The 24,280-nt window shown below is 43.3% G+C and overlaps 1 protein-coding gene across 6 annotated transcripts in view; it reads right to left on the bottom strand.

Annotated features, from left to right (window-relative positions):
- Positions 1 to 24,280, bottom strand: part of TAOK3 (TAO kinase 3) — a 122,800-nt gene that overhangs the window by 62,461 nt on the left and 36,059 nt on the right. For 4 of the 6 annotated variants that reach the window (XM_035099363.2, XM_035099367.2, XM_060269985.1 and 1 more), the window contains exons 4-12: positions 20,478 to 20,549; positions 17,674 to 17,775; positions 15,930 to 15,975; positions 14,724 to 14,820; positions 12,645 to 12,758; positions 8,529 to 8,620; positions 4,969 to 5,062; positions 2,174 to 2,255; positions 630 to 797 (exon numbers count right to left, since the gene is read on the bottom strand). In XM_035099363.2, coding sequence (XP_034955254.1) covers positions 630 to 797; positions 2,174 to 2,255; positions 4,969 to 5,062; positions 8,529 to 8,620; positions 12,645 to 12,758; positions 14,724 to 14,820; positions 15,930 to 15,975; positions 17,674 to 17,775; positions 20,478 to 20,549 — 867 coding nt within the window. Of the gene's footprint in view, positions 1 to 629; positions 798 to 2,173; positions 2,256 to 4,968; positions 5,063 to 8,528; positions 8,621 to 8,960; positions 12,759 to 14,723; positions 14,821 to 15,929; positions 15,976 to 17,673; positions 17,776 to 20,477; positions 20,550 to 24,280 lie in introns of those variants that run through there. The other 2 variants (XM_060269986.1, XM_035099369.2) reach the window with 2 other exon arrangements.

Below are 24,280 nucleotides of genomic sequence, written 5' to 3'. Positions count from 1 at the left end.
AACATCCCGTTCTCACAGTCGCAAACCAGAAGTCCCCATGGGAAGCCCTCAAGCACAACAGGACTCTCCCCTCCTGCGACATCCAACAACTGGTGTTGAGAAGCATTATAGCGTCTGACAGTTTAGCAGAGACATGATATGTCTTCATTGGATCTTTCCCACTTAACCAACTTCCAGTCTCATCTACAGAGTTATCAATCTACTTATCAGTCTGTTGGACCCATCCTTCGATATACACTGTAGCCTGCCTTGCTCTTGCTTAGTTTTCTCAATAAAGTTAACACATTCAGACGGAGTTGACCCTATGTCTCATGTACTTTAGAGCAGAATAGAAAGGTGGGCAATCCTTTGTTGAGAATAAAGGTGCTTTGGGGGTCTGCTACCTCCTCAGACTAATGGGTGAGACTTCAAATTATTCTGTTTCCATAGACCTGGCAGCATACACCACCCTCTTCAGACACTTAATTTCAGAAACCAAGAGGAAAATATCATGGCCCAGAAATAAGATACAATTGATTCCTGTTCACAACAAAATTCAGCAAGTCATGCTTGTGAAAAGGGGGTTGGGGAGGGCCATGTGTGGTACAGGAGTCATTATTACAAATCACCGGGAAAGATAAACTTGATACCTCCTCCTCTTCCTGAGACTCATTCAGAGGGCCATTGTGGGCCTCTTGGAAAAGGATTTTCTTCATTTTCCGGTACTGAAGGTTATCCAGTTCTCGCACTGCGTCCTTCGTTCTTTGAATCAAGTCTATTAGAACCCGTGGCGGTCGCTCACAGCGAACAAACTCATGCTGGTTTTAGAAGGAGACAGAAGCACTCTAGGTCAGAAAAGGTAAAACCCCACAAAAACGGCACACGTGTTCTCAGCAAGATAAAAATTTAAAAATAAATAAATTAAACTTAAATAAAAATAAAAATTGTGCACATTGCGAAGGTCACCTTTTAATATTTCAGTTAAGAACATTAAGTTGGAGTGACTAACTGTGGTTGAAAAATAAAGTTCCTGTAAAAATAAAATAAAGTGATACCCCATATTTTTAAAAAAAGTGTGTACAGGGTAGAAGGCATTATGGTGAGCTTTCCTGCACACCTGAATTCCAGAAATAAATAATAGTGTTTTTCCCCTGTGTTTTCAAAAAGGAAGTGGTTGTAAAATAAAATAAGAAGAAAGGAAAAGCTCCCCAAAGAGGCACAAATAATTCCCAGAATTTCTCAATTGCCACTATGACCTTTCCCAGCCCACTTACAGTGAGTATCATTAAGACATACTAATTGGAGACCAATCAGCTCCAATAGACCACCCTTCATGACAGCCCTTTACAGCACCACTGGCATATTAGGTTAAATGACAACCAGGGATTTCAGCTAAGCAGAGTGGATCCACAACCATGTAGTGCTGATTGGGGACACACTTTGCTACTGAGCAGTAAAGTGGATATGCTGGACCCTTTAAGTCACCCCCTTCAGTCCTCCAATCTACCCTCACCTGCAACTCATCTCAAGCACCATGGCACATATCTGCCTTCTCTCCCTCTAAACCAGGCATCCCCAAACTGCGGCCCTCCGGATGTTTTGGCCTACAACTCCCATGATCCCTAGCTAACAGGACCAGTGGTCAGGGATGATGGGAATTTTAGTCCAAAACATCTGGAGGGCCGAAGTTTGGGGATGCCTGCTCTAAACTCATCTCCAACCTTAAACAACTTCAGCCTGTTTATTGGTAGTTGCAGCATCCTACTGGATTGAGGGAAGAGATCCAACTATTGCATAAGAGAGTACATTTTATGATGGGTTTATACCTGCAGCAAAACTGACTCTTTTTTTTTTTTTTAAAGTGTTTTTGGGGGCGCACTTGAGGGTTAAGCGAGAAGGCAGGTCCTCTCTAAAACAACTCACCCCCCCAACTTGGTGCCCTCCATATGTTTTGGAACGCATTTCCAATTAGCCCAGGTAATAATGGTCAGGGGGACGGAAGTTGTAATCCAAAACAAATGGCGGGCGTCAGGCTGAGGAAGGCTACACCAAAGGAATCCTGAATATGCAAGTTGGGCGTTTTCCTGCACAGCACCTACCAGACCCAAATCAAGCCACACGGAAACTGTCCTTAATTTCCCCCTTCACACTACAGAAAGTTCACATGCAGCCTAACAGAAATCCGAAAAGTTACCCGCAATAGTTCTGCCGACGATGGTCTTTCCTGAGGTATTTTCTGCAAGCAGTAATCAACAAATCCCCTAAAAGAGTTCGTCCTGAGTATAGGAACAGAGAAGACACGAGAATAAATTTAGATTTGGGGAGGTAAGGGGAAAGCAAGACAAAGAAAGCCATCAAAGCCTGTCACCCCGCCATCACTCCCCAGACCACAAGTTTTACTCAGTACAGTCAAGTGTGGTGCAACAAATAAAAGGAATACTGGATTTCAGGTGTGAGGAACACAGGTTTAAATCACTGGGCAGCCAGGAGGTTTTAGTGGGCAGTTGCTGGCAAACAACCGTCAGCCTAATCTAATCTCTCTCATGGGGCTTTTGAACGAAAAAATGAACTGTATGCTGAAGTCTTGAATAGTACAGGAAAAAGTTTCCTTCCAAATGCCAATTTAAAAGCGCACAGTCTCCAGCGCGGTTTTCGGTAGCCTGAGTGGCTTTCCAATGTTATAGCTGCTGCACAGAATAGCCACCGTGGGGAAGCTTGCCGAGCACATGGTGCAACTGAAGCATCAGCCTCAAGTAGAAGCTCTTGTATTAAGACCCTGCTACCTGACCTCTCCCAAGCACAAGATGAGGTCACAATATTGATAGCACACAGATCTTTAAAAGCTAAAAAAAATAAATTCCTTCCAGTAGCACCTTAGAGACCCACTAAGTTTGTCATTGGTATGAACTTTCATGTGCATGCACACTTCTTCAGATGCACACAAAAGCTCATACCACTGACAAACTTAGTTGGTCTCTAAGGTGCTACTGGAAGGAATTTTTTTTTATTCTGTTTCGACTATGTCATACCAACACGGCTACCTACCTGTATATTTAAAAGCTGTCGAATAAAGGCAGTAACTGACCAAACACGCCAATCTGATTCACAGCATGGTATTCATTTCAGATGCATTCAGCTTGCTGTACAAATTTTTATTAGTATTAAGATAGAGGGCCAAATATTCCCGGAGAGACACTCCACACTATGTGCAGCAATTGCATGGCAAGTTATTTGGAAACACTCATTCGGTTTCAGAATGGAAAGGCAGAACTTTGAGCACAAGACGTTTCACTGTAACTGACAATTACACGAAGACGCATCACGAACAACAGGCAAGTACATTTCCTGGAAAATGGACAACATTTGCAATGTTCTGGAACAAATTATAATATATGATTATATGTCTTTTACTCTTTGTTGTAATGTGTGTGTGTTGTTATTTTTTAAGTTTAACTGGGATGGCTAAGCTTTTTTCAGCCCAAGGCCAGAAGGTGGTGTGACCACAAACACACACAGCTCCCACCCCATAGCTCAGGGGTCAGCAAGGTTTATCTTGCCTGGGCTGGATTGGTCCCCCGGAGATCCCTCTGTGGGGCGGATTGCACATGCATGAGCGCGTGCACTCGCAATTTTTGGTGTCTGCATCTGCAGAGATGCGGTTTTCGGCGCCGCGGAAGCGAGTCCCCGCACCGCGCTGTGCCGGTTTAGCGCAGCACGAGAGAGAGTGGGTAGCTTGGTTTGGGGGCGGCTCGTGGGCTGGTCAAACGACCTCCGTGGTTCGCTTCCGGCCCATGGGCCTTAGGTTGCTGACCCCTGCCATAGCTGATCCATCACTCTGATGACCAAGGAGGAGGCAATTTACATCCTTATCAGGGCTCTGTCCACCTCAGCACTGGGTCTTCCTTAATTTCCTTGATCTTTTTTGCTGCTGCCTTGAGCGGGGTGAAACAGGCCTCTGGGCTAGGGGTTAGCATACATATATATTGTGGATTATCATATTTGCATTTTCTCCTTCAATTGAAAGAAGTGGCAATTTGAATTTGCTACGGGTGCACTATTTCTTACAGTCAACATGTAAAATGAACAAAAGGTGTGGCCCACAGGGATGCAGCACAGCTGAGTGGTACAGCACACGCCATCCCCACAGAAGGTCCTGGTTCCATCTGTGTGGTCTCCAGTTAAAAGAATTGTGTAGCAAATGACAGGCAGTGATCCATTCACCCTAATGGACCAGCCTCCACTGGACAGAATATAGTTTTCTGGGGGCTCCTCAGCCCGTGCACAAACATAGACTGGAATTTTAATATATGATTCTGTCATTCATGATCCACGCATTTGCTGCAGGAAACATCAATTTGAGGCAAGCATGACTGGCACATAAAATGTGAAGACACCAAGCCGTGTTTCCTCCGCATCCTCATCAACACTTTTATCCACTGGCTCGTGTTCATTGTCACATACCAGGCAGGAACAGGATCTCATCTTTCAAACCAGTAGAAATGGTGGCTGGAGTACCAAGAATTTGGGAGCAGCCATTCCACCAATGGGAAAGATGGGGAGCAGAGCTCACTCCATCAGCTCTGCTATGACAAGCCAGCTTCATCAGGCCTCCCCTCTCTCAAGCTTCACTTGGGAAGAAGCCATTCCATCAAACTGCCTTAGCAGGCGAGTTGGGAAGTAGGGCTAATGCCATCAGATTTGCTGAATCCTGGCCCTGCAAGCTGGTTATTATAAGAACAACTGTTTAAGAAACAGTGCCCGAGTTTGATCTCTCCCCATCCCACTCTTCCTCCCTATCCCTTTCCCCTTGTGTGTCATGCTCTTCCAGATTGTAAACCTGCAGGGGCAGGGACTGCCTTGTTTTAATTGTTAAGTCACGCTGGGAGCCTTTTTGGCTAAGGAGTAGGGTACATGTGCTCTAAATAAACGAATGAATAAGTAAGTAAGAATCTTCAAAATCAGGAGTAGACTGCAGATGGCATCTCTTACCATTCATTTGACTGTAGGGTAGGGGAGTCGTTCTGGGCTATGTGATATAAGGCACTCATAGCATTCATATTGAAAAGGGGTGGTTTCCGTTCCGCTGCAACGAGAGGGAAAGGAAGTAGTGAGAAAAAAATAGAGTACACAAGTCCCCACATGTCGAGGAAGACAATTGTGTTGAAATACTGCATACTTTCATGAACATTTTTACTGATAGCCCTGAAAAAATGGCAACTACCAAAATCACAGATTGGACTTGGGGGCAGATTTAACTAGATTGATCTGTTCTGGAAGGCAGAGCAGGGATTTTGTTTTTGTATATTTTTTTTGAAATTGTTATATACTGGAAAAACTATATATATATTTTAAAAGTGAGGAGTGGGAAGGCTTCTACTAGGGGCATTCTGCAACCAAGCGGATGAAAATTAGCCCATCGGTGTATTGTCCAGACTCTACAGTAATGGGGATAGCAAGGTTTTTTTAGCCTCTATCCTTAGTTTAAGAAATTGTACCGAGGTAATCCTTTAAAAAATATATCAAGTGAAATTTAATTCTGTGATCTGTATAGATGCTAGATGCATACAATTCCTTAATTTACCATACTTTTCCGTCTATAAGACACCCCCATCTATAAGACACCCCCCTATTTTGGGCGACTCAAATTTAAGAAAATGGGGGGGGGGTGGCTCAGAGTTGTTGAGCTTTTTTGCAGATGATTGCCCAGAGTTTTACAGCTGGGGGCGGGGGGGAGATTGCCAAAAATCACTCACATGCAGCATTGATGCTAAAAATCACCAGCAGCTGACAATCACCCATTTGCCACAGTGACAGCCAATCGCAAACGGACCCTTCCCCAGCAAAAAAAATCTTACCCAAGTGAGAAAAGCTGTCCGCTGGCAATCACGCCCGTCCCAGAACAGCTGCCGCCAATCACAGCAGCGACAACCAATCAACAGCAGTGCTTGCTGCAGAAGCCAATCACCAACCCAATTAGAGCAGCAGCAGCCAATCCAAAGCATCATTTCTAGCAGCTCCTGCTTATAACTGCAGCCAATCACCCGCCCACCCCATTCACTATCCATGTATAAGACGAGGCAAGTTTTTGAACATAATTTTAGAGTAAAAAAAAAACCTTGTATACACGGAAAAGTACGGTATATAATTTATTTATTGGGCTTCCATCAGTCACAGATATAAACCATGCTGGGACTCCTGTCTACTGATAGTACCACTCATGTTCCCCTGCTAGCACATTTGCTGCTGAGATTTCACTAAGTATTGCCCACGCAACCCTTTGAGGCCCTACTCCAGGTGTGCCTGTCTTTCAAAGCCAAGAAGGCAGCAACCTGGGACAGGGCCTTTTTTACAGCAGCACCGTGTGGGCCTGTGGAATTCCTTCTCCCCAATTCTTGTTTCTTCTTTTATTTTATTTTTATAGACAGACACAGGGGCCTCCCTATAAAAACGCAGCAGAGTATGAACAAATTAAGGACTACAATAAAAATGAACACTTCATAGAATAAAATGAGATGCAAATGTTAAAACAACCTCAAGTAAAAAAAAAGGACAAAAATAAAGAACTGAAAAAGAAAATCCTGTTTTGAGCTCTGAGGTTTAAGGGCCATAGGAACCATTAGACTTAAAAGATATGGGAAAATAAAGAAGCATTTGGTGCCAAATAAATAAATAAATCAGGTCCAGATGGGCCTCTCTCTGCGGGAGACATTCCACAGCTGAGGTGCCTCTATAGAAAAGACCCTTTCATTCATAGCTGCCCACTGCCCCCACTTAGTGCAGGCACCTCAAGAAGGTCCTTGGATTATGGATTTCACAGTCCCAGTAGGTACACGTGGGAAGAGGCAATCCTTCAGATACCTTCAGGTTCTGCTGTGAAAGGCCTTAAAAGGTCAAAGGCAGCAGTTAGAATTGGACTCCCAGAAACAGACTGGGAGAGTGAGAGAAGCTGATAAAATGCTGGCATCATAGGTTCAGAGGGGCCTATCCAATTTAGCAGTCCCATAGCCATATTCTGCGCCAACTGAAGTCAGTTCTCAAAAGAAGCCCTACACATAACACAGGAATTCCAAAAGGAATGTTTTCAGGCATCAATACATTATTCTTATTTTTACTTTCCTAGGTGCTTGTGATACTGCAGTTTTATTTCGGTCTCTTCTAATACTCCTCCTGATTGTCATTACATTGTTGTAGGTTGTGAAATTTTGCTTTGCTTTACTGAATTGTGTTTTTTGGTAGCCTTCATTTTTGGAACCTCACTGTGGAATTTTTTCAAGTTGAAAGGTAAGGTATATTTTTGTTTTAACCAATAAAACAAATAAGCTCTTCTTAAGCCATAAGGTATATATATTTGCTTGGTGGGGTTGTATAAAGAGAAACTGAAGTTCTACAAAGAGTAAGTTGTGTGTTTTGCTTTGAGATTCCGGTGTACTGAATGTTTTTATTTTATTTGTGGTCTACTGACTGTAATATACATAAAATAATAATAATAATGCCACCCATCTGACTGGGTTGCCCCAGCCACCCTGGGTGGTTTCCAGCAAATTAATGGTGAACAAAGTATGCTGTGTGCCCACACCAATGGCAGCACACACATGGTCCTGATACATCTCTCCTGACTTAGCGCACAACTAAGTGTTTGTTTGCAACAAATATCTATGCTATAAAAACCATGTAAAGATTTGAAGTCATACAATTACAGAAAATGTTTTATCTCAATTGTTTGCTTAAGCCTGGCAGCATAGAGAAGTTTTCAACAAACCTTTAAAGGTTAAAATGCATGGCGCCTGATGAATCCCTATTGGAAGAGCATTCCATAGGACTGGGCTGATGACCCTAAAAGTTTGGCGAAAATCCTGTTTATATGCCTGCTTATATTTGGTTTTTTCCTGTTCATAGTCAGGATCGAGAGAGATTTGCAATAATTAGCTAACCAAGCAACCCATAAATTTTGCAGCCAGACAATCTGCACAATGCAACAAGCAAACCTAAATTGTACAAAGGAAGTAAATTAGCATATTTGGTATAATTTACAAAGCATGGGGAGGAGGCAAGCGGCTCTGCAGCTTCCCCAAAGCTCCAGCCTCTAATGATAACTGCTACAAGTCTTTTTAAGATCCTTCTCCAGCTTCTAAGAATTTACCATGGACTGGATATTGAGTGCACAGAAAGTAAGCAGAGTTACTCAAGATGCTAAGTTCTACAACTGGCATCAAAGTACATGTGCCCACAGTGTGAATGCAGAAGCCATGTTGCCCCCAATTACAATTTCCATGGTTCAGAACTCACTTTGTTTGCTCTGGCTACTGTAGCAAAATGACTAGCATTATATCCCTGTCTTAGTCTCCACACCCCCAGGAACAACAGAAATGCCACAGTATAATCATAGTATAATCATAGCCACTTGAGAGCCCATGGGCTGAATCTGACTCCTGGAAACCCTACTGAATCGAAGTGTGGAAGAAATAGGCTGCCTGTTTCATTTGGTGATGAGAATCTTTACAAGGTACCAGAGAGGTTGAAGATATGGAGAATGTGGCCATGTTACTCACCTAACTCTATGCATGTGATTCCAAGGGACCAAACATCTACCTTTCCATCATACTGTCCTTCATCCATAGCTAGGATTACTTCAGGGGCCATCCTACCATGCAAGGATACAAAGAGTGCAGATTATGCAACACAAAAGTAAAAAAAAACACACCACAAGGGGGGTGTACAATTCCCCACACACCCTCCAAGTTATCATCACCAGCACAACAGCCCCGGAACGTAAAATAATCAGCATGGAGCAAAACTAAGCCATGCTGGGGGGGGGGGGGGAATAACACTAGCCTGCTTAGAGAAAAAATAAACTTCCTCCAGAGGTGATGGTTAAGGGAGTATGAGCAGAGCAAAACAAAGGAGAAAGAAAAAGGACAACCTAATGAGTCTGCAACATGCTGGCAGATGGGCGACCCACACCAACCTCAGTGGCATTGTACCTGGAGTCAGCCAGCAGGGGCTGAAAGGGTCCTAAGGCATCAATTTCAGTCTCACCAGAGACGGTGAGTTTTCTCATTGATACACCAACAGTGTTTTCCTGGAGATGCTCAGCCTGGGAGTGCAGCTATGAAAGAAACAAGGGGATCTGGAGCACAGTGGGGAAAGGCGGGGTCTAAGATAAAAAAGGGGGGGTAACAAGGCAAGACAGCAGGGAAATCCACACTAGGAACACAACTACACTGCTGGCTTTGGAGAGGGAACACATACATACATACATACATACATACATACATACATACATACATACATACACACATACACACATACATACACATACACATAGAATGCACACATAGAGCTCCTGCAGTCTATGTGCCCCCAACCCAAACACAGCTTCATGTTGTGCTTGGACCCCATCTGTTTCTGCGTGTCCACAGCAGCTCACCAAGGAGTTGCTTAATATTTGTCCATGCAAGAGGTGTCCTTGGTTAGATTCTAGTTTTGCAGGCAATTAACAAAGCAAGAGATGGAGAGCAGAAAGTCACCTGGACCAGGGCCGGATTTAGGTTTGATGAGGCCCTAAGCTACTGAAGGGAATGGGGCCCTTTATATGTCCAGCTGTCCTTTGTCAACAACAAATTGTCGCTGGTTTTTGTTTTGAATATATGCTATATGGTAATTTATGGACCTAATAGGTATCCAAAGCCTTTTGCACATAACAAAATACGTATTTTATCAAAGTAATTGTACTGAAATACAATTAAGAAGTATATTAATAGTGAAATAATTATTAAGCTCTAGCTTAAAATCCACATCCAGTATTTTTCTCCTTTAAATTTTTTTGGGGGCCCCAAGAGAGTGGGGCCCTAAGCTATAGCTTGTTTAGTTTATACGTAAATCTGGCACTGACCTGGACACATTCCAAGGGACAAGGAAAGCCCAACTCTGACGGTCCCCAGCCAAGTGGAGCTGCTCATGTAACTGTGAGTTGCCTCATTTCCATGTCACCTGAAACCACTGTTGGGCTTAACTACGACTTAGAAGATTACCGTGTGGCATGCAGGTGCACGAGGAGAAAATTGCAGCTGTTTCGCTTCTCCCTTGTTCCTATGCTATCAGGAAGTAAGCTATGGTTTGGCTTAGTGCTACATCTGTGCCTGGGCTCATGGTTTGTCTCTCTCCAAACAAACCAGGATCTGTAAACCAATAAGAAACTTTGCTTACAGCTCATGGTTTGTTTGTGTCTCTCCAAACCATGAGGCTGGATTCAAGCATAACAGTAAGCCAAAACACGGCTTAATTATTGGTATTATAGGAGCACAGGAATTGGGTCACGAAGAGTCGGACACGACTAAACAACAACAACAGAGCGGAGAAGGAGCAAAGCAGACATGGTTTTCTCCCCGTGCACCAGCATACTGGAATTTCACCTTTAAACCATAGTTAGGCTTAGCTGTTATTGCTTTAGGCAATAATAATAATAATAATAATAATAATAATAATAATAATAATAATTTTATTTATACCCCGCCCTTCCCGATTTGAAAACCGGGCTCAGGGCGGCTAACAGCAAATATAAACATTGATTAAAAGCAACTTAAGGCAGCTTAAAAACAGCATAAAATACAACATAAATGTAGTATCCATGTCAATAAAATTCAGTGTCTTTCTTTTTTTGGGGGGGGGGAAACCCAGTTTAGTAAATATCAAGTGATCGCCAGGGCTAACTGGCCAAGTTGGTCCTGCTAGGGCCAGCAAGGAGACCAGTAAAGAGTTTAAATGTGGGGTCCCAGAAGTGTTTCTTCATAGAAAAAGGAAAGGGAAAAGGGAATGGAGGATCAGGCTAATTCAAATTGAAGGCCAGGCGGAATAGCTCTGTCTTATAGGCCCTGTGGAAGGAGATCAAGTCCTGCAGGGCCCTGGTCTCGTGGGACAGAGCATTCCACCAGGTCGGAGCCATCACTGAAAAAGCCCTGGCGGAAGATAATCCGGCATCTTTAGGGCCCGGGACCCTTAAGCTATTATTATTCATGGACCTTAGGATCCTCTGCGGGACATCCCAGGAGAGACGGTCCCATAAGTATGAGGGTCCTAGGCCACATAGGGCTTTAAAGGTCAAAACCAGCACCTTAAACCTGACCTGATACTCCACCGGGAGCCAGTGCAGCTGGCAGAGCCCTGGGTGAATATGCTCCCATGGCAAGGACCCTGTGAGGAGCCTTGCTGCAGCATTCTGCACACGCTGGAGTTTCTGGGACAGCTTCAAGGGCAGCCCCGCATAGAGTGAGTTACAGTAGTCAAGCCTGGAGGTGACCGTCGCATGGATCACTGCGGCCAGGGTGGGGCGGGAAAGGTAAGGGACCAACTGCTTGATGTGGCGAAGATGGAAAAATGTCGCCTTGACCGTTGCTGCAACCTGCGCCTCCATGTAAAGGGAGGTGTCAAGGATTACACCCAAACTCTTAATGGAAGGCACTGGCACTAACTGAGCCTCCGCAAGAGAAGGGAGTTGGCCCCCCAACCCTATGCCATCCCGACCCAGCCAGAGGACCTCTGTCTTCGAATGATTTAATTTCAGACGGCTCCCACGAAGCCATCCAGCCACAGCCTCCAAGCATCTGGTCAGTGTGTCCAGGACCGAGTTGGGGCAAGCCACTCTTAGCCTCTCTTAGCATCTACACTTTGGAGATGAAGATACTGGGCCACGGCAGCATATGGAGCATTTTGAACATACTAATGTTTATTATACATTTAACCCCTTATTTCCTCTTCCAAGCACCCAAAACAGTTTTGATATCCTGTAAATTTAGAACATTCAAAAAGCAGAGAGAGCCTATTTCAGAAGATTTAGGCCAGAAAAGCCTACCACCCAAAACAGAGATAGGGACACCATGGCCCTCCAGATGTTGTTGGACTGTTGCTCACATCATCCAACACCTGGCAGGTCCCCAGTGTCTGATTTTGATCTGGCAGGATTGAGTCCAATCACTCTGGTGCTACAGCCAAAAGGCCTTGCTCTCAACTCACAGAAGCTGCCTCATGGGCAGATGGAGCCTGGAGCAGCAGAGCCTTTCCCACACAGAGGAAACCCTACAAAGAAAGGCAATGCTGTAGTTCCAGGTTGTAGATTTAGCTGCCACTAAGAGCAGAAGAGTGGGTACAAGCAAAGGGCAAGTGGAGGGCACCATCCATTGGAAGGTCAAAGCTGGTAGATGTGAACCAGCAGCACTGTAAGCAATGAAATTTGTGCTGGAGAAATTTCTGGGAGATTTTCCCATGTATGAGATAATAAGGGTGATCATAAAGGTACTGATTTCACTATTGTGGAGGAAGTGGCTTCAATAGTACTGCAGACACCTGTAGTCTTGCAACACCTGTAAGAGCCAGTGACAACTGCGTGAGTGTTATTCCCCCTGTGCTCATTGTTTGAAACAGCTGCTGTGCTTCTCCCTGAAAATGCATTTCCCCATCAACTCAAAATTGAGTAGCACATTGTATGGTATAGTTTTTTTTTGGGGGGGGGGGATAGATTTATCTAAATGGTCAGAATTGTAGTTACAAACTGGATCAGTGTGTGTGTGTGTGTGTTTGTGTCTGTCTGTGTGTTTGAATACACAGTCTCACTCACATATAAAGCATCCCACGAAAGACTAAACAGAAAGTTTCACTCCAGTTTCACTTACCAGTAAGGTGTCCCCACAAAGGAATTGGCAGGAGAGGCTATGGATGCGGACCCAAAATCAGCTAGCTTCACCTGACCTGGCTCAGTTAGGAGAATGTTTCCTGCTTTAATATCCCTTTTGAATAGAAGAAGGAAACCACAATCATTGTTTCAAAGAGGGTTTCTGTTTAATATGAAATAAACACCCTGCAGCTTGGAGGTCTGTTTTCAGTGCTTCTCATCCAGCCCCCAAACCCAAGGATACTCTTCCTTTATTGAAGCTTTGGTGCCAAGGTGAGATACAGGTAATAGGCAACCCCAATGATGTCTTAGTACAAGTAACTGGCAGAGCTGCAGCCAAGTTTTCTTCTTAAGCAGTTCATCGTAGGCCGAGTCTGGACACGAGCAAATAGAGTAAGCTGCATGAGAGGAAAACTCTTTGGTTCTATGAGAACAGATGGATTACCACATCTTCTAGCATGGAAGAGTTTAGGCTGAGATTAGTTTGATAGGTGACAGAACATTAAAGAGGAAAGAGGAGGGGAAATCAAAATTGGGCCCTGTTGGATGAGGCATTTCTACTAATCTATGGGTTCAATTCTATTCGTATTGACAATTTATGTATTACATGTATAGTGCAAGGCCTCTGCAAACATCAGTTAGCAAGATGCCATCAGCTCACAACGAAATCAGGCTACAAGTAGTACCAATGTGTTGCCCTCCAGATGTTGCAGGTCTCCCATAAGCTCTGATCATTGGCCACTCTTGATGGGAATAATAGCTGGAGTCTAACAACATCTGAAGGGTACCATGTTGGCTACCTCTGATGTAGTGAACACAATCCTCAATATGTTATTAAAATTACTTTTTCGTTTTGATTCTATAAATTCTGGAACAAATCACCTTGTTGGGTTAGGTTTTCTCAACTTACATAAAATAATACATGTCTCTATATATCCAGCAAAAATAAATAAATCTGTGAGTCACATTTCCTTTTGCATAATAACTTTGTAGTCTGCTAACTATACCATTATTATTATTATTTCCCACAATATTATAAGCCCCCTTTAAAAAAAAGAAAAGAAATTGTACCCTGCCCTTCAGTTTCACAACTCTCAGAAAGTTTACAATGAACAAATGAGAACAAGAAAAAATAAAAATACATCGCTAGCAAAAAAACACATCTAAAGCAATATTTTACTGAATTTATGTTGTTCTGCTCCATTGTGAGCAGTTCTATGTGCTTTATTATTATTATTATTATTATTATTATTATTATTATTATTATTATTATTATGGTTTTAACTGGGTGTGGGGTTTTTTGGAAATCACATATTCTGTCCTTGTAATCTGCACTGGGACCTTATGGTGAAGGGCAGGAAAAAATATTATAAAAATAATGTAATACATTGTGAAGGGCCCTGGTAAATCAGGACTTTGCAATGTGCAAGAATGATATGAGGGCCAGTCCCAGGGAAAACATTCATACGTAGAGCACTACAAACAAGGCAGCCCTCTTCCTGGTGCCAACTACTTAACAACTGAAGGTGGGTCCACAAAGAGAAGGGGCTTGGAAGACGACTTTAACTTCGAGCAGATTTGCGTAAGAGCAAGTGGCCCTTTAGATATCTATGTCCCAAGCCGTATAGGGCTTTAAACCTTGGAGGTGAATCAGTGGCCTATGAAAGTTACTAAGGAATTGCCAAGATGCATTCCCAATTCAGCTGGCCCCAGTCAGCAGCCGTATTTTGGACCAACTGGAGTAGCTTTCAAAGCTATATAAGGCAAAGTGGTAGTCTGCTCCGAATGTTACCAGTGATCAAACACCAGCAGTTGCCTTTCTTTGGCCAGGAGGGGTCACCGCTGGCACACCAACCTTAGCTTATGAAAGGTGCTTCATGCTACAGATACCTCTTGGGTATCCAAAGACAAAACCTGTATCTATACGTGCTCCCAGATAGTGAGTACAATCCTTTGTTAGGGAAGGAGGCAAACAAACCCATTTGAACCAGTCTGAATACCACTTCCCCCAATCAGATGAATCAAAGCAAAGAAAAGTAGTGATACATTTTTAAAAAGGAAAAGAACTGCATGCTTTTACCTATGTATCTTAAAATGAGAATGCAGGTAGGCCAGCCCCTGCAAGGCACCATCGGTAATGGCAGCAATCTCCACTTCCTGAAGTGGCTTCTTGTGAACTGGAGGGTGGGGTGGGGGGAGAGAAATTGGACAAAAATGAGTTTTATGCAATGCTAGGGTAGGAAGCACTGTCTATACTATTGCTAGCAGAGCAATAGGGTCAACACAAACAAAAACCCTCTTCTAAGCAGGAGGACAAATACCTGAGATGGTGATCAAAGCAGAAGCAACTGAAAAACAGACATCTCCTATCCCCCTGCCATTATCTTCCTGCTTACAATCATCTCTCCTCTGACTCTACCAGCCTCAGTTGCCAAAACTGTTTCTGAAACAACTCCACCCATTCTCCCTGATGCTCCTTATGCCTGGAACTCCCTCCTAGAACACTAATGTTGTGCCATATCTCTTCCATCAAGCTTTTTCCTCGAAACCCACCCAGGTGTAGAAATGAAATGCACTTTGCTTCACCCTCCCTTCACATGTTTCCGTCATCATATTTTGTACACCTTTACATATTTATCTCCACTGCAAGAAAGAAAGAGATCAGGGTAGAAAACCAGAGTGATTTTCTCCATACGATTTTCTTGCAACTGTAGTTACTTAAGAAATTAAAATGTGCAAGCACACCTACCTAGGATAAGAGTTAGTGGCTCCTGGGCTAAATCTGGCCTATTGAATGGTGCTATTTGGCTTCCTGGCTGCCAGTCTAAGAGACAAAGTATGCCTATGGATGTGCAGGATATGTGACAATGGAATTTGGAAGCAGGCCACAGGAAGGAGGGAGAACAGGGCTTGTAATCCTTCCTCCTCTCCGTAGCTGGTGCCCAGGCTCACCTCTCTCCAGTTTTGAATTTGCCTTCCACCACAGTAAATTCCTAACCAAGAATCGAGGAAATGAGAATACAAGTGATGGATTGACATACTTGGCTTACTTTAACCCAACTGCATGCAGACCCAGGATTGTGATCCTAATATTGGAATACTGAAAAGCAACAGCCAGTCAGATGTGATGCATCACACGTGATAGATACCACCCATATATTAAACAGGAAAGAATTAGACTGAACTGTGAATCACCTATGAAATGCTCTGTAGGGTAGGTAACTGCCACCACTAAAAGCAAAGCTGTGCTGTCAAAGAAGCATGGTAGGAATATTTCAAGGCTTACCTTCCAACAAATCTGAAGCAGATCCTAAGCAGTACTCCATTACTAACTGCAAGAAACAGAAATAAATGCAGCCATTAAAATAGAGAAGGAATGATAATTCACCAAGCAATATAAGAGCATAGTGTAAGGCGTGTATCTACACTGAGGACTGTGGAGCCTGGGAAATGTTTTGTGCAAGGTAATGTTTTTCATATGAAGTCTCAGCACAGCAATTTCCTCAAGCTACAATTCCCAGGATTGTTTGGGCAAAAGCCATGACAGCTAAAATGGTTTAAAACAACTTTAAGTTTGCAATGTATTACGCCAAGAGTTTGCAGTGACCCAGAAAACCGAGAGTTCCAGTTTTTGACCAAAGTTTAGCAAGACTGAGAGCTGTTCCAAGATATACATGTTAATTTTGGTATGCAATGGCTACAGTAGCCAACTCCCCCCCCCAATCCCATGTACAGTACTGTATCAGGCTTCAAGTAGGTGAAGACAACAGAACACGACAATTTATTTACCATTACTGGGGGATTATGGGGTCAACACACAGTGGGAGCAAGGCAGGAATTAGGAATTGATTATACAGTTAGCAGAAAGCATATGAGTATTGTACTATGAGGCTGCACAGAGAATGCTCCATATTTGAGTGTTCCCCCCAATACACATGCTGTCAAAAAGCTTCAGTTTTGCCTTCTCCCCCACATGTTGTATTTCTATGTGCTGAAATCTTTCCATCCACATAGAACATTCAAATGTGCACCACCTCACCTGTAGCCTAAAGTGGTACTGACAGGTCAGAGGACCACGTGACTTGAGGGCCATTTAATCTGGCCCCCAGAGAAAGAAATCCCTCCCTAGGCAATTCACAACAGCTGCTTTTTGTTTGTTTTTTGTTTGCTATATGTAAACATATAGGAGGTGGGCATCGGTCTGGATGATGCCCTAAGTCCATTCCAGTTTTGGGGATCCTGCATCCAGTGAGGGTTAGAATCTAGTGGAATAGGTTGCTGAACTTTGTAAGACAATTACTTTAATTAGCAACTTAAGTACCCTGATCAACATCGAAAAGATTGAGCTAGGTTGTAATAGCTATAGTTAAGTGATGGAGAACAATAGGCCAAACTGGGGCTAGGCTAGAGTAAGGTGGAAGCTGGGGAAGAGAGACATAGAATCACAGAAGCTGTGACTAATGGAGAAGTGAGATCTGGTGTTAATGCTATGAGGGGCGCCCCCCCCCCCAATGCTCAGGTTGTACGTAGGTGTGTAAATAAAAGCCATATGTTCTAAAGACATTACAGACTATGCTGCCTTTCTTTCAAAGAAACTGAACCCTGACTAAGCATTGGATCCACGGGAGTATCTCTCCACTCAGACATTGGGGTGGTGTGTAACAATAGTTTGCATATGCTATGATGATACAAAGCATTAAGGGCAGGCAAGCCTTCCTAAGCACTCTGGAGGTCCTCGGAGCATCCATGAGGCTGGTCCTAGTTCTCTAATGAGCAACCATTGTATTTAGAAACACATGTCTGTCCTTAAGCAGCAGCACAAACAGTGCGCCAAGACAAGGCAACCCAGCTGCGAACCCCCAATAACTGTAAACATTTTCAGTTTCCATTCAATATAACAATGTTGGGATCAGGCCTTTAAAGAATAAGTGGCAGTGTGGGATGATTGAAACAATTCAGCATTGCATCCAGGGAAAAACAGCTTCTTCACAGCCCATAGGACGTGAAATCCAAGCAAAGCTTTCACTCACCCAGGCAGTGTTTTCTTTCAAGTAACAACCCTTGTATTCTATGGTGTTGGGGTGCTTCAGCTGTCGTAGAAATCTGACTTCCTTGATAATATCCTGCCATTTCTGTTTTTTTTTTTTAAAAAAAAGAAGAAACTCAGTCTTTAGATCAAACTTGAGAAAAGAGGGGGAAAGAGAATGTGACAGATGAGCAACTGTTGGTTCCTGCTCTCCTTGAACTGTTTGATCCCAGCCATCCACTGGAAGAACTTGTAACAAAGGACTAAGTACCCAAAATTGCTTATTTCCTCCTCCCTTTCTTTCAATCCCCCTTTCCCTTTCCTTTTTAATTTGATAAGCTTGAGGGCATGGACTGTCTTGATTTTCTTAATCTGCAAACCACCCTAGAGCCTTTTTGGCTGAAGGGAGAGGTATAAAGGGTTTGAATAAATAATGAAATAATAATTTCTCCATATAGCAAAATAAGAACATCTCCAAGGTGAGCTGGAATCAGAGGCAATTTCACATGGAGTTCTACACCTGGGAAGAACTTGGATTTCTAAGAACCTCAGCTCCCCACCCCTCGTTTGTTTGTTAGCAACACAAGTATGGTAAGTTGAAACAAAAGTTTGTAAGCGTGCATCTGCTGAAGATGTACAGGCCAAGTGGCCTCTTTGCAAGGCTAATAGTTACTAGAGGGCAATCAGATTAAGTCATGCAAATACTGCAGTCAAAACAAAATATGCACATTAAGCAAAGATACATGATACTGTATATTTAGAGGTTTAGCAAAAATCTAAATAATGTTATACAAGTTGTGTGGTTCTGAATACTCGTTGCGAGAAGCCAAGTTGCAGGGAACTAGGCAGAGGCCCTTCTCAGTGGTGGCACCCGCCCTGTGGAACGCCCTCCCAACAGATGTCAAAGAGGAAAACAACTACCAGACTTTTAGAAGACATCTGAAGGCAGCCCTGTTCAGGGAGGCTTTTAATGTTTAATAGATTACTGTGTTTTATTTTTCTGTTGGAAGCCGCCCAGAGAGACTGGGGAAACCCAGACAGATGGGTGAGGTATAAATAAATTATTATTATTATTATTATTATTATTATTATTATTATTATTATTACTATTACTATTACTATTATTATTTATTGCCTGCTTTGGTCACAAGAATGGATGGGCACTTAGGAGCATTTTATTACATTACATGACTACTGAATTTGAGGAGTTGGCTAGTAGAAATTCCCTTTTTACAAGGATCTAGTTGTTCCCCATACTGGTATCATTCAGGTGTCAACAGGCCTTTGAAACATAGTGTAACATGAAACATGTATAAATATTGCTGGCTGTTATACATAGAATATTTCATTGTACATTTTTAAGTTTTTTAATTTGATTTTTAGATTTGTTTAGTATTGTTTTATGGCCGCAACCTGCTTAAGAGAGAAAGGGCAAGATGTAAGAACAAACGAACAAAATTAAATCACTGGACTGAGGAACAGTATTATTGCTGTTATTAAATTTATTGCCCACCCTTCACCAATATTCAGTATTAAAAACAGTCAAAAAACAAATTACTGTCATAGGAATAGGGAGAGTCCTGAAAGCACATCTCAATGTGCAATATTAAGCACCAAAATGAAAGTAAGTTAAACCAAACGCGACTCAAAAGGTGCAGAAGTACCACAGAATGGTGACAGAAATTCCAATTTCTGGGTGGGAATGTTGGAGATCTGCACAGCAGCTTACATAAGGCTGAAGGAAACCTGCATGCAGGATCTAGGTGGACGAGCAATTACATGGTAGTAGAGATCAGGGAACTTGAGGAGACCGGATGGAAGAGAGCCCAGGAGTAAAAGAGGTTGTGCTGTGAAGTGTTGGACTATGACCAGGGAGACCCAGATTCAAATCCCCCTTGAGCTATGAAGTAAACCAGGTGATCTAGTGCTAGTTACCATGTTTCAGCGACCCTAGCCACAATTAGGGTTGCCAGACTCAATAGAGGACAGGACCTCTGTGCCTTTAATTGCCCTGCTCTCTTTTGAGTCTGGAAACCTTAAAGAGAAATCAGCAGACCCTTTGCTTGGAAATTAAACAAAGGGTCTGCTGGTTTCTCTTTAAGGTTTCCAGACTCAAAAGAGAGCAGGGCAATTAAAGGCACAGAAGTCCTTTCCTCTATTGAGTCTGGCAACCCTAGCCACAATTGGGGGAAGTGGGGAGAACCTGGAAAGTCTACTCTGAGCTTACAGAAGGAATAGCAGGATAATAGCGTAATATAATGAAGGTGATGGGGAACACCATACAAGTGCTGAGTAGAGTAGGAGTTGCATTGCTAGGTGGTGTGGAAAAGTAAGGAAGGAGTGGCTTTCAAACCTTCACATGAAGGTCTCCAGAGATTTCTAGCTTAGTACACTCGTTTAGTACACTTTCAAATTTCTAGTGTTGCAAGTAGCTTACACTGAGGAAAAGCGGAATCTGTGGCCCTCCAAAAGCTGCTGGACTACAACTTTGATCATCTCTGACCACTGGCCATGCTGGCTGGGGCTGATGGGACCTGCAGTCAAACAACACCTGGCATGCTACAGTTTCCCTGCGTGGTCTACATTCCCACTTCACTTTATTAACAAGTAAATGCTGGTCCAGTTTTATTTTATTTTCAAAGTGTCTTTCTGTAGAAGTAGGTAGCATATTTGTAAACCACTCCAAAGCCTAATTTGGCATTAAAAATATGAATTGATTTTTAAAAACCCACAGCAACACACAACGGAACAGCCTGCTTCGCTGTTGTAACACAGAGGCATTTGCAGAGTTGTTTTTGTCCTTTTTACCTCATTTGTTTGCTTCCCACTGTAGGACATCTTCTTGATTGCCACCACCTCATTCGTGCGGGCGTTGGTGGCCTGGAAATTGGGGGGGGGGTAAAGGAGGAGAAAGAAATAAAGAGGTAAGACTTTTTACTCATTCCCCCCCCCTAAACTCAACGAAGCCAATTGATCAAGGAGAGACACTTCATCACAAAGAATTGTTAGTACTGCATTAGGAGTCATGCTAGGTGTCAGCAACACAAGATTCTGCACAGGTCTGCTAAACTATCAGCCTCCTGAATGGCATTCCACAGAATCAATGCAGATGGCAGTACCACTTGCCAAAGCCCAGCATCTTTCAAACAGTACTGAAATATTAACCTTGACATCTCCTACTGTTCTCTCCCATGTAGCCTTAGAACAACCTTGAGAAGGACCATACACTCTATCACTAAGCTGCTTCGTTGGGTGGGGAAGCACAAGTGGCAGCAGACCCATACCCCTCTGTGCCACTGTGCAAGGATGGGCAGTAGCAGGCTTGAGAAGTGGCACATGTCTCTCACCCGTTGCTTTTGGCATGGTCAGTACCATTTCCTGCACAAACATTTGACATTCCACGGTAGGCTAGACGCTGTTCAAGAGTCAGCAGTTTGCCCTCAAATCCACAAAGACCACGCCATCCTCTCTTGTGCTCCAATAATTAAGATCAGCTAAAATGAACATTCTTGGTTATGTCATCTGAAGGGTAAGGACAATGCTCAAAAGTTTTTCCAGCAGTTGTGAAACACCCTTCCCTGCGAAGACTCGACAAACTCTGTGCCAGCCCTGACACCCTTCCATAGTGCTGCAGAAACCTCTTGGAAACTGGGGTTAAGTTGTTGGGCGGCATCAGAGTTGGCAGTAGGAAGTAGGGCAAACAGACTGGCATGCCAAGCAGCATCTTGTTTCTAACAATGGCTAGCTGGATGCCTCTGGGAAGCATAAAAGGAGGAAAGAACCTCTCCAGCTATTATCCCCCAGCAACTGGTCCTCAGAGGCATGGTGCCATCACAACTCACAGCTACTGATGGTGTCATCCACCATGGATTTGTCTAACCCCCTTTAAAGCCAACCAAGTTGGTAGCCCCCACATATTTGTGACTCTGAATTCCACAGCAGATTCCACAGCTTAACTATGCACCATGCAAAGTGCTCCTTCTGTTTGTCTTAAATCATTAAACATTCAGCATCATTGGATGACCCCAGGTTTTGCTATTACAAGAAAGAAAAGCTATCCACTTTGTCTACACTGCATTTTTTTAACATTCCAAATAATAACAGAAAGCAGTTGCCAGTTTTCCTTACAGGGGAGTTGTTCCAGACCTCTGATCATTTTGGTTACCCTTTTCTGCACCTTTGCTCACTTTACAACATCTACAACTGTACACAGCATCACATGTGCTGTCACACCACAGATCTGAACAGAGATATTACAACTCCAACTGTTTTTTATTTGACCCCTTTCCTAATTATCCCCAGCACAGAATTCACCTTTTTTCAAAGCTGTGGTGCTCTGGATCAATCATTTTATTGTGCTATCCACCATGACCCCAAGATCCCTTTACTGGTCAGTCACTGCCAGCTCAGATCCCATCAATGAATATATGAAGACAGGACTTCTTCTTTCTTTCTTTTTTGCTCACTTCCCTCACCATTTCACTGAACTGTCTTTGCCATTTTATTACCTGCTTTTGGAGAGGTTCTTTCAGAGTTCTTCACAATCCTATGGTATTTTTGTTTTTACCACCCCGAATACTTTGGTGTTATCAGCAAAGCGGGCAACCTCACTGCTCTCTCTTAACTCTATGTAATTCTTGGTCTCCGCCAATGAAACGTTGCTCAGAATGAACAGACAGGTAAGAATCCCAGGCTTTTTTAGGGTCAGGTGAAAGGCATCCTGCATCGCCAGCCAAGAGCCACTGAGGCAGCACTACCTCATTCTGCACAGTTGCACTGTTACACTGGACAGCGAGCCTGTGGCTCTTCCTGCTGGCAACCTTTAATGTGGATAGAGAGCCTTGCTGTCCTCAGTTCAATATTCTCAGCACACCAAATGTTGGGGGTGGTGTTATTAAAAAGGGACAGGAAGATGATTTAATTAAAGAAAATGAAAATGAGTCTTGCTGCAATTCTTAGTTGACACCCATCCTATGCCGTCAAGCAGAAATTCAAATAAAACAGAACGTTGGAAAGTTAACAGCTTATGTTTCAAAAGTGCTATTTATTGGTTCAAGTGAGTCAGTGGTTCTGTATTATTCTGCTAATAAAAAAAATGAAGCTTTAGTTGACAGCCTCCCAAAGTACTTTCTGCAATGCCAGTAACATCTGGTGTTTCTTTTTCCACACCGGCTGCTTAAAATAAGCAGTGCCTAGCTCCAGAAGAAGCTGACAAAGGTGTGGCTATAGACCGCTTGGTGTGATCTCCTTGGCTGGGAGGAGGAGAATTGCTCCCCGCAGAACACTCTTCCATGGTGTTGTCTGGTGGAGCTTTAAATGATTAAAGCAGCAGGGCTCTCTCTACTTTCCTTGAAGGACTAATCCACAGCCTGAGACATCTTGCAGTTAAATAACAGGCTCAGACAGACTGTAAGTAATGCTGTGCGGCAGGCTGCTTTAAGTGGAACTGCCTCGTTTTCAAGGAATGCTACATCACTGCCGTAACAGAGAGAAACTAATAAGTTCAATCTACTTCATTTATAAAACTGGGTCAGCTTCATTAGATAGCACATAAGCAGCCATCTTTTGCATCTGGAAGCATACAAAACAGACTGCGTTGTGATGCGTAGCTCTCTTTAAAAGCAGAGGTAGCTAGCTTGTAGTTCAAAAGTGTTCGAAGGGCCACAACTCCCATCAATTAATCATGCTGGCTGAGGGACTGAAGGCAACGGTTGGCATCCGTCTGTCTCAGGAGACAATGGAAGAGTGTACCTTTAGGGATGAGGTCAAACACTTCGGAGTTACAGCGCCTGCTGTGGCTGTGGAGACTGATACGGGAGAGACATGTTTTGTTCCAGCTAGGGCAGATGAAGGCATCCAGGTTGTGCTGATGCAGATGTACCATGGCATAATAGTCCAAAAACACCTGAGGGGGCCACAGGTTAGCCACCTCTGTTTTAATAATATTTGTATTTATTTTTATTACTTAAATGAGGAGCTCAGTGAGGTCCCTAATCCAAATCTAATCTCTGCCAGGAACTCACCAGATAGCCCACACTTCTTATTTGCAATTAGGAGATCACACACACACACACACACACACACACACACACACACACACAGTGTAAATTTGTGTTCATCCTTCATGAGGACTCATCATCAGAAGCCAAGGTATCTTTCGGTCAGATGGAGATGCTGCTCTTGTCTGCTTTTTGGGTGGCCATCTGGAATATTTTGTAAACTCAGTGGCTCAAGCGCCAAGCTGTAAGCCTGGCAACAAACATGGGTCCTGGAATTCCTTATTAAATGCTTCCCTATGGTGAATCAGCAAGAGGAAGTAGTTGTACAGGTGAGAAATGGAAGGTGTGTTATCTGCTAAATCCTCCTTCCATGCACCACAGTCTCCCTGCTTTTCCTTCTCTACTTTTAAGGTTAAGCGTACACCTCCATACACCATTTCTCCCTTGTGAATGGGATCCATCACTCTGCAACAGAGAAGCAGAGGCCAGAGTTCCCATGTGCATATTGGCCAAGGCTGCGTATTATATAGCCATTGAGTTACTGCCAAAATCATATTACACCCACACACATTTGTGTATGTATAAAAAAACAGCAAAGCAAACAAGCAACAA

Source organism: Zootoca vivipara, chromosome 17 (assembly GCF_963506605.1).
Source record: "Zootoca vivipara chromosome 17, rZooViv1.1, whole genome shotgun sequence".
In the NCBI taxonomy this organism is placed as follows: domain Eukaryota; kingdom Metazoa; phylum Chordata; class Lepidosauria; order Squamata; family Lacertidae; genus Zootoca; species Zootoca vivipara.
The sequence above is the reverse complement of the archived record's forward strand: the minus strand, read 5'-3'. Positions and strand labels throughout refer to the sequence as shown.